This window comes from Nymphaea colorata, chromosome 6, assembly GCF_008831285.2.
Source record: "Nymphaea colorata isolate Beijing-Zhang1983 chromosome 6, ASM883128v2, whole genome shotgun sequence".
NCBI lineage: Eukaryota > Viridiplantae > Streptophyta > Magnoliopsida > Nymphaeales > Nymphaeaceae > Nymphaea > Nymphaea colorata.
The window spans coordinates 1,008,201-1,017,211 of NC_045143.1; the positions used below are offsets into that span (position 1 = coordinate 1,008,201).

Below are 9,011 nucleotides of genomic sequence, written 5' to 3' on the forward strand. Positions count from 1 at the left end.
GTTTGTATAATATAATGCGTTATCAGGCATAAACTAATGATCCCTTGCAAACTATTTGATAGCTCAGGTATATTTGTTAGTGCAGCAGAAGATAAAGCCAGAAAACCTTATAGAGTAGAAGATCGTAAAATTTGAATATTCCAAGATCACATTATAACGCAAGCATTACGTTCTTATCATATTATTGTTTAATAAACTCCATGTCACATGTAAGCAACAGGATGAGCTTGGCTCTTTTTACATGGCATAGTGATGCATTAGCTCTTTTTCACAAGCATTGATCTTCAATTTTATGGCAAGTTCACGTACTCTCCCAACATTTTTGTGATATTAAAGAGTTCTAAAGTATAAATCACACTTTGATGTGTTCAATCTGCTAAATATGGCCACAAAAGAATCAAAAGGGTATACCTTCAAATTGCAAATATGGTTTATCTTTCTGAATACGGTCTTGAATATCATTTACTTCCAACTTTAAAACCAAGCCACCCTCAGGCTGTGAGTATCAAAATTTCGTTTAATTCCATATTAACTGCAACTATCAATTGTTCACCTGGTTCTAGTTGTTCCCAAAATTAAGGTGGTCTAGAATGCTCTTCTTGCATATATGCGTTGATTGGTAGATACATGCGTTTTTGTGTTACATTCTTGCAGGAATTCAAGGTTTCTGGACTTCCTAAACGAAATGTTTATGTGTGGATCTATGACACATGTTTTCGATTTGTTTCACAGGTTGCTTAAGGGCAAAAAGTTGAAGCGTTCAAGATTCATCCCCAAAACCACCAATTAATACTTGGTTGTTTGCAGATACTTATTTGTATCTGTGACATTATGGCGTGCTCTCTGTGTAAGAAGAGACCAATGTAGAGAGAGCGTCATCTTTTCTTGATTCAATTGTTAAAACTGTAACAAAAGAGATTGGCAGGTCTATCCTACCTTGAAACGTGGTGGGTTTGCACATAAATGAACAGCTTACATGTCATATGATGTCGCCATCAAAAGTACCATTTGAAGGTAACATCATCGTATATTCTCATAATTCCCCATACTGATGTCCTGTCATAGTCTAAAATAAATTCGAGGCTTACTATTAATTTAGTCTAGAATACGAGACAAATGTTTACTAGGTGACTTCCACGATGTTGATCGCGAAACAAACTCAGCACGAATTTGAAAATGAGAACTGAATTGGTCCAGTTGATGTCCTATTCAATGCATCTCCTTCACTCAAATCTCATGTTGGTGGGAGCTCTTGGGAATTTGGAAAACCTCCATAAACCGTTCCACAATTCCGAACCTTTTTCTAGATACAATTAGGTCAAGCTCACAGGGTAGGATTGGCTGGGGTGGTCCATGTTCGACCAACCCAAGTAGCTCAATAATTGGAAGGTGGATCAATGGACAAACTGCACCATAAATGTCGTGGAAATACTTACTATGGTCCTATGGAGGAAAAGGAACGAAGAGGATGCATGCGATGGTAGATTCATCTGATCTGCAATAGTAGCGAACTGTATAAACTGGGTTCAACAAGTCACATGCATAAACAGGCTTAGAATTAACAATCTTCAGTTTCCCAATTTTGGATAACATCAAGCTCATGGATAATAACAACGTATTAGAATGTCTTCGAGTTGAGCTGATAACAGGCAGAGTAGCCCAACAAGAAGCTTTACCTTACAATAGATTGTGAACAAGCCCATGTATATAGCCTTTGGCTAAATCAAAAGGTAGACATCAATTAAACAACAAAAAAAATGGTGCTTTTAGTTGTTCAACTGACGAAAAAAAAGAAGAAGAGATGAAGTCATTTTTGTGATCAAGAAGCAAACTGAAAAGAATTTGCAGTTGACATAAAATGAACCTTTCATAGATTGCTGACCGGGAACCTTTGCTTGGACAATATATATTTGTAAGCACCATATGCAGAGTATCAGGATAAAATCAAACAATATAGTTCCACATACATCTGAAAAAATATCACAATGTTACACTAAGCAAAACAAAAAGCAAGAGAACTTAATTCCATTTAAAAACAACTTAGTTTTGATATATAAGTGCTTTCTTCCAGATCCACACTTCAAGAAGCAATAATCTATCTCCTTAGGCTCTCCACAATATATGTGGCATAGAGATTCCTGCAAAACAGAACCTCTTAAATCAATACCTATATTGAAAAATGAAAAGCTGGTCCCTCTATAAAAGGTGTCTAAAAGGTATTCATAGTATGTGCACGAAAGTTACAGGATTCCAAAATTGGGACGAATTCAACTCCTATAAAACAACCTAGAGGAGTGTCCATGGTTGTAAATGGAGGCTTTTATTCAAGTCCCACTGAAAGCATATGAATAGAAGCCCCTTTGTGCAATGCCAAAAAAAAAATGTCAATGCTACGACAGCAAAACGTAAAACAAGCAAGTTGCCTGATTAATTATTCTCAACAAAGATCAATCTCTTTGTCAAAACATTTGTTCTTCATAGTATGATATCTTCTTTGAGCAAACATGACTCTTCGCATTCCAAATAAAATATCCAAATGCCAAGTTGATCCAACTATTTTCTAGATAGACCTACGATCCCAGCATGCAAGTCAAACATGTCGAGGCCAAGACAATGCATAAGGACAGAAATATATCTAGAAAGAAAATATATCACTTATAGTTAGATTTTGAAACTGTTCTTTGATACATGTAAACTAGAGGAAGTATTAAATAGCAGCCTTACATTGAGTGCTGAATGGCTTCATATGCAGTAGAGGCTGGCAGCAACTCATTCACCACAACTGATTTGTTTTCATTCTTTTTGTCTGAGATCCGATCTGATCAAGGAAATCACCAACAGAGAGACAGAGACAGAGAGGATATCCAGCCTTTGAAGACAAATAACAGTTGTAGAAAGTCGTATAAGATACATATTGATGAATGATAATTTCAACGTAACCATCACCCTTGTCACGTCATACTCAAACATGTCGAATAAGAACCAAGAGGAATGGTGTAAAATACAAAAGATACGAGAAAACTGACCACTCTAGTAAAGTTAGAAAACACCAAAGGATACAATCTTCAAAAAACCTTTTGATTTCAGCTAAACGATGTGGAGGTAGCTCTCTGATGTCATTGTAGTGTCGATATTCAGGATCATCAGCACAAACTGCAATAATTTTGTCGTCTTTTTCTCCCTATACAACAAACCACTCGATCTATCAGGACTAGTATCCACAAAAGATGCAGGTCAAAACAGTAAGAAAGATATGCCAATCTCTAAGTGGCAGCACCTGATCAATCATAGGCATCAGACCTATAGCTTTAGCTCGTAAAAAGCTGCCTGGAAGGACAGGTTCCTGTAGCACGGTAGCAGTTTCAGAGGAAACATTGAATACTTTCACGCTATGAAACATAGTCCATTTGGTAACATGCCATCTGTTATATTGCATGTTAAAGACACCAAATGAGCAAAACCTGGTGCATCGTACATGTGAGATGAGCAGTAAGCAGAAGGTCTAAGTTCTCCTCAAAGAAAAGGAATTGAAAAATTAATTGAAAATAGATGCTTATTATGACATGTCAGCAAGCTAGAAAGTGTGGTATATCTTTGCACATTATGCACATTTCAAGAATAAGGAATTGCCAAAATTATTGGCAAAGTAAAAACAGATATTGATTGCATTACACATCAGCAAACTAGCACTTTATAGAAGTGTTCTAGTACATACCATCCGGGGGCTCAAGAAAGTTAACCCAGCCGTACATCTATAATTAATAAAGCCTAAAAAAGTTACGACATGATAGTCCTATTTGGCTATTTCCAGAATGGTCCGAACAAAGACAGATCAGTATAATTAAGTACTAAAAGCAATTGCCAAGGACTATTAGTGCTGCATTTTCTGAAATTTTGATGTAAAAGCGAGATCCAGTTACCTGCATAATAATCAAGACATCAATAGGGTCATTGTCTTCACAGAGTGTCCGTGGAATGAAACCATAGTTGTGAGGGTACACAACTGATGAGTATAAGACACGGTCTACCTGCAAGGATGGATCTTCCGTTCAGTAATATGATCAGAATAATAAAGGAAATTTGGTATCAAGAAGTACCATATCTACCTTAATCAGACCAGTTTTCTTGTCCAGCTCATATTTTACTTTGCTACCTTTTCCAATCTCCACAACCTAAACAAGTCAACCATCTGGATTTCACGTACTAAAGACTAGCATCATTCTCTTTTCAAGAATACATCAAGTATAAAACAACAGGGCACTGAGAGAGAGCTAATTTTGTCATTTTGAGAATAAAGCAGCAACGGGAACAAAGGAAGATTGATCAAGAAAGAAATGGAGACCAATTAGAGCGTTAGACCTCAGGTTGAGAACCAAAAGGAAAAACGGTCCAAAGGAATTCCTCTGCTAATTAAATAGCCACGTCCATGTGCAAGCAGAAATGAAACCTAAACACTAGTTAACGTTTGATTTGGAATCAAGTCACCAACGTCTTGTAAACTGCAAGCTAAGGCACATCAAGAGAAATGAGTTCTTACGCAGTTAAAAATGGTAGGAGCACCGGGTCCTGCATCCACAGTAATAAATTTGAAATAAGAACAAATGAAAAGCAGCTCCTAATCAAAGTATAACGAAAAGGGAAAAATAGATCTGCTGTATTTTCCACGGAAAAATCAAAGAGAAATAATCCCTTCAAAGGACAAAGCAAAAGCTGAAAACCACTAGTCATAAGAAACTTGTTACAAGTAAATATACCTATTTCAAGATCATGCCAAGGATGGGCGGCCACAGCCCTCCTAGACATAGAAGAAAGTATCCTTTCGTTGAGAGGAGGATGGAGAGGAAACGCATCGGCGGACTTGCTTGCATTCTCGAGCGGTGGAGCCATGTCGGCAATCTAAAATAACAAAACGAAATTCATCAACAGTGTTTCTTCTCAAATTTCCTCCCAAGTAGTATGTACAAACAAACAATACGATCCAAACACAGATCTAAATCCTCAAAACCTTGCTTTACGGCAACAGAAGACAACGAGCAGCAAATAGCAAAAAGGAAAACTAATTTTCTAGCCTCGCCTCGCACAGAGGGAGAGAGACAAAACATTTCGGGGAGAAGTAAAGCCACTGACAGTGACGAAGATTCTCTGTTACGAGAAAAAGCAATGTCACAATGTTTTCGCTGAGAAATTCGATACGCGCAGCATTTTTCACGGGTACGGAGGCATGCGCATGTACTTATGCGCATGCTTCCTGTCTGTACGCGTCTCCCGCCATCTAGAGACTCAAAGAAAGAGAGAGAGAGAGACCGAGAGAGGATTCATTCACCTGTTCCTTTGGAGAGAGAACTTCGTCGGTCAGCATGAGTTAGAACAATGAAGAGATAAGAGGGGTCAGAAGCTCCTCCTCTCGATCCCGATCGCTCGACGAGTGAGAAGCGCTCCCTTTCCCTTCCCTTTATTTAAAGTAAAGCCGCCGCCCTCTCTGCTCAGGTGCTACAGAGCAAATGGAATCGGGAGCGAATAATCGAGATTCGGTGGACATGGTGCGGCTTATCCTCCTTCCTTGGGGATCCCGTTTACCGGGGGCCCTCCGGCTCAGGTCATACCTAACGGTCGACTGGTTGTCGGTCCGCACCCGCCACCGACGGAAAAAAGAAAATAAAATTTGTGAAAAGGAGATAAGAGAGTGAGTGGCGTGGAAGGAAACGTGGATTCCCCCCACAGAAAAAAAAAAAAATATATATATATATATATATTAAGAAAAGGACGAAATTTTTGAAATGTGTTTCCACATGTTATTGTGTAACTTGAGTTTTATAAATTACTTTTTCCTTTAATTATTTAAAAATGGCTTACTCAAAAAAAATATTTTTTTAATATAAAACAGCAAATGTACTATTCCTAAAGACGATGACGTTTTCCCATCCAAGCTGTTCTATGTAAGAAATATTTTAGTTATTTTATATCAAAATTTAATGTTCTTTTTTTAAAAAAAAAAAAATTGTTGTCGATGAGCAATCTCTTTGAGCATTACTCTCGTTAATTTTTTATTTGCTCAAATGTTACGTTAGGTGGGTTTTTCTCTCTTTGATCTTAAAAAATATCCAAGATAAAAGAACTCCTTATAACCATTTTACAACATGCCCTTAGTTGAATCCATTGGGAAAACTCAATGTCTATGGCTAAAATTTAAAAGTTTGTAACTAAAATGATCATAAATCGTCGCTAAAGCCATCATATGTGCCGCCGGTATAAGCATTAATGATATGCTCATTGGTAGGTCCTACAACCTGAATTGAAATTGGGGATTTCGGATACCTCGAAAAGCGGTTGAGTATATGATTGGACCCGCTTTTGTAATAATGGACTGCAAGTGTAGATCATAAATCTCTTGTTGATGGATCAAATCAGAAATCATCACTTGTCATAATCGTCGCATAAAGTCATGTGAACCTAAGTTAAGATGCGCATAAATGTGCCAACTAAGTAGATTCTCTTGCATATCGTCCACAAATAAAGAATATGTTACATATGGAGCCCTTCCTTGTGCTCCCTTGGCTTGATATGCGAGCGGAAAAGGACATTCTCTCTCTCTCACTCTCGGACACGGAACTTTGAATACCTCTTCCTTTATAGGGAGAAAAGTAAAACCTGAAAAAACTTTACCATATAAAATTATAAAAATGTTCATTTGATAAAATGTGACAACACGCCTTCCCACATGAGCAGTATAACATATTAAAAAATGAAATGCGATGCCAGTTTTTATAAATTATGGTTGAGCAAATTTTGGCACCCCGATATATTTTTGTTTTTCCAAAAAACTGGAGTGTCTGGATGTAAATAAATTAAACTTTGCGGACTGGCCACTTGTACGGTGTGTTTGAGTGCACAGGAGAGGGTATCATGAGGCTGCATGCTCATGAGATGGATTGTCTCAAAAATAGTTTCCAGTGACGGTGCAACGAATTTTAGTTAGTATTTGGAGTCAATGAGTGAGTGCCCTAGAGACACTCTGTCCTGCGTTTGAAGCACCAACAAACTCACTGTTGCAGCATGTCTTTTGACTCTTAGTTTCTTTCAACTAAGACTAGCTCCCGGCTAAGTGAACAGAACTTTTACAATTGTTGTAGTGAATTTGTGACAGTTGATTCACAGGAAAGTTGCCAAAAACATGAAGCAAAATGGATCATGAATGCAATGTTTGGTAAGGAAGGGCTGGTGGGTACAATGAAAATATGAGATTCTAAAAGCATAGCTTGTTGCCTAAATGCGCTTTAAATTTACGGAGGGCAATTGCAAGTATGGTTAAACAAATCTGAAAGGTTTTTCTGTTTTTTAACCTTCAAATCTGCAGTGACCAGTTAGGATTCACATGTAAGTTGGATGCATGTGATTAAGTGTGGATGAAACAGGTGAACGAGTTTCAGCAGTTCCAACATGAGTTAGACGTTCATTGTGTCGTTGGAGGCTAAGCAACCCCAGCTGTTACAACAAACAATTTGCTACGATGCGACGACTTCAAACAATAATAGGAAATAACATCCGAGAGAAGGTCATGGTTGTGGCACCAGTTAACCAATTCCTACTAAGACGGTAACCACGAACATTTTCATAGATGTGCAAGGCTTTGGCACGGGCTTAAGCCGTCCCTAGGCTCAGGCTGAGCTTGGTCAAGCAACTATTCTCAGACTACCCTTGGTTGAGCTCGCTAAACTTCAGAAAGTATATATGTTGCAAGTTAGAGTTAGTAATTGAAAAAAATTTATCACATGATTACCAGACAGTCGATAGATGATGGTATGAAAGACGAGATACCTTTTAGTATCTTAACCGTGTATAAGCAGTAACGGTCGAAGCAAAGGCAGAAATAATTAGGATTAATAACAGGAAAATTTGCAAGCAATCCACAGTGAACACAAGGACTTTGCAATTTCCAGCAGATATACCGGTCAAAAACTCCCAGAAAACCAAGAGCAATATGGAAGAGAACACCATAAGGCCGAAATATCCACAGCGTAATATCCAAGGTACAGAGCAAATGAAGCGAGAATTCGAGAATCCAGAGAGCGAGAAACCGCATCACATACCTTAATCGGGGCTTCAAGCTCTAAGAGATTAGGCTGCCTGAGGAAGATCTCCGTGGAAGCAACACAAAGCAGCCGAATCTGAGACTCCGTAAAGCGGGCCTGCCTTCTAGCCCTCGACGACGATCGTGCCTCGAGTAGATGGGCGATTATCTCGTCCAACTCACCAGGGTCAATCTCCGTGCCCTGCATAGTCATGGCTTCCCTCGATCAACTCCGTCACATGAAATGATCACCTGGAAAACCTCAATTCTTCCCTTCTTCCTGAATCCTACCATCCCTCCTTTCTCGTCTTCTTCCTCCTTCTCCTCTTCCTACTTCCCGAGAAGAGGACAGCTTCGGCAAGAGACGGCGATGGACAGCTTCGATGGACGAGAAGGGAGCTTCAAGCAGCGACAGAGGTGAAGGGGGTTTCAGGCAGAAGGGGAAAGACGCGAGGGCTTCGGCGAAAGGGGGAAAACGAGAGAAAAGAGGATGAAATTTTTGAGCCCTAACGGCTTGGGTGGTGGAAGTACCATGGAAGTTCCACCGTCGGTCGGACGCTGGGCGGGGGTGTGGTAGTCCCAAACGCAGGGAGCTCTGCTCTCTCTCTCCCTCTCTGGTTTCGTTTTCATTGAAGACAGGAGGAGACTCCACCAGCTGGACGAACACGAAGAAGACAGAGCAGCTCACGAGGAGAGAGAACATCAGGCGTAGAAATGAGGAAAAGATAGGGTTCGAACGACTTTTAACCTAAGTTGAAACATTTCAGAATTGGTCCACCTTATTAGCTAGATTCGCGTAAAGACTCTTATAACGTTTATAAATTCATGCCGCAACGTTTTTGCTAAAAACGTTTTCAGAAAGAGGCTTGTAAAAGTTATTTTCAGATAAAACCGGAGATTTCATACGAAATTGTGATTTGGTACTCTCTAAGTTCTTAAAAAT

General features: G+C 39.1%; 1 protein-coding gene across 3 annotated transcripts; it reads right to left on the reverse strand.

The window, feature by feature from the left end:
- Positions 1-1,848: 1,848 nt before the first annotated feature.
- LOC116256119 (soluble inorganic pyrophosphatase 4-like) lies at positions 1,849-8,777 on the reverse strand. 3 transcript variants are annotated; one of them, XM_031632336.2, is made up of 10 exons: positions 8,600-8,777; positions 8,088-8,270; positions 4,755-4,896; positions 4,538-4,566; positions 4,107-4,172; positions 3,921-4,028; positions 3,278-3,343; positions 3,061-3,181; positions 2,725-2,806; positions 1,849-2,138 (listed from the first exon to the last, which is right to left on the reverse strand). In XM_031632336.2, exons 1-10 carry the CDS (start codon positions 8,696-8,698, stop codon positions 2,096-2,098), a joined length of 939 nt encoding a protein of 312 aa, XP_031488196.1. In that variant the 5' UTR covers positions 8,699-8,777; the 3' UTR covers positions 1,849-2,095. The 3 variants fall into 3 exon arrangements, with proteins under 3 accessions (XP_031488196.1, XP_031488198.1, XP_031488197.1); XM_031632338.2 differs by lacking the exon at positions 8,600-8,777 and adding an exon at positions 5,324-5,614 and having other exon boundaries at positions 8,088-8,208; XM_031632337.2 differs by having other exon boundaries at positions 8,088-8,741.
- Between the last annotated feature and the right edge of the window lie 234 nt (positions 8,778-9,011).

Excerpts from the sequence above, each read along its gene's own strand:
- LOC116256119 (XM_031632336.2), bottom strand. The coding sequence starts at position 8,698 with ATGAAAACGAAACCAGAGAGGGAGAGAGAGAGCAGAGCTCCCTGCGTT. Across the intron at positions 4,567-4,754 it reads TTGGCATGATCTTGAAATAG|GACCCGGTGCTCCTACCATT; the intron begins GTATATTTACTT and ends CTGTGGATGCAG. Across the intron at positions 3,182-3,277 it reads TGATGCCTATGATTGATCAG|GGAGAAAAAGACGACAAAAT; the intron begins GTGCTGCCACTT and ends TTTGTTGTATAG.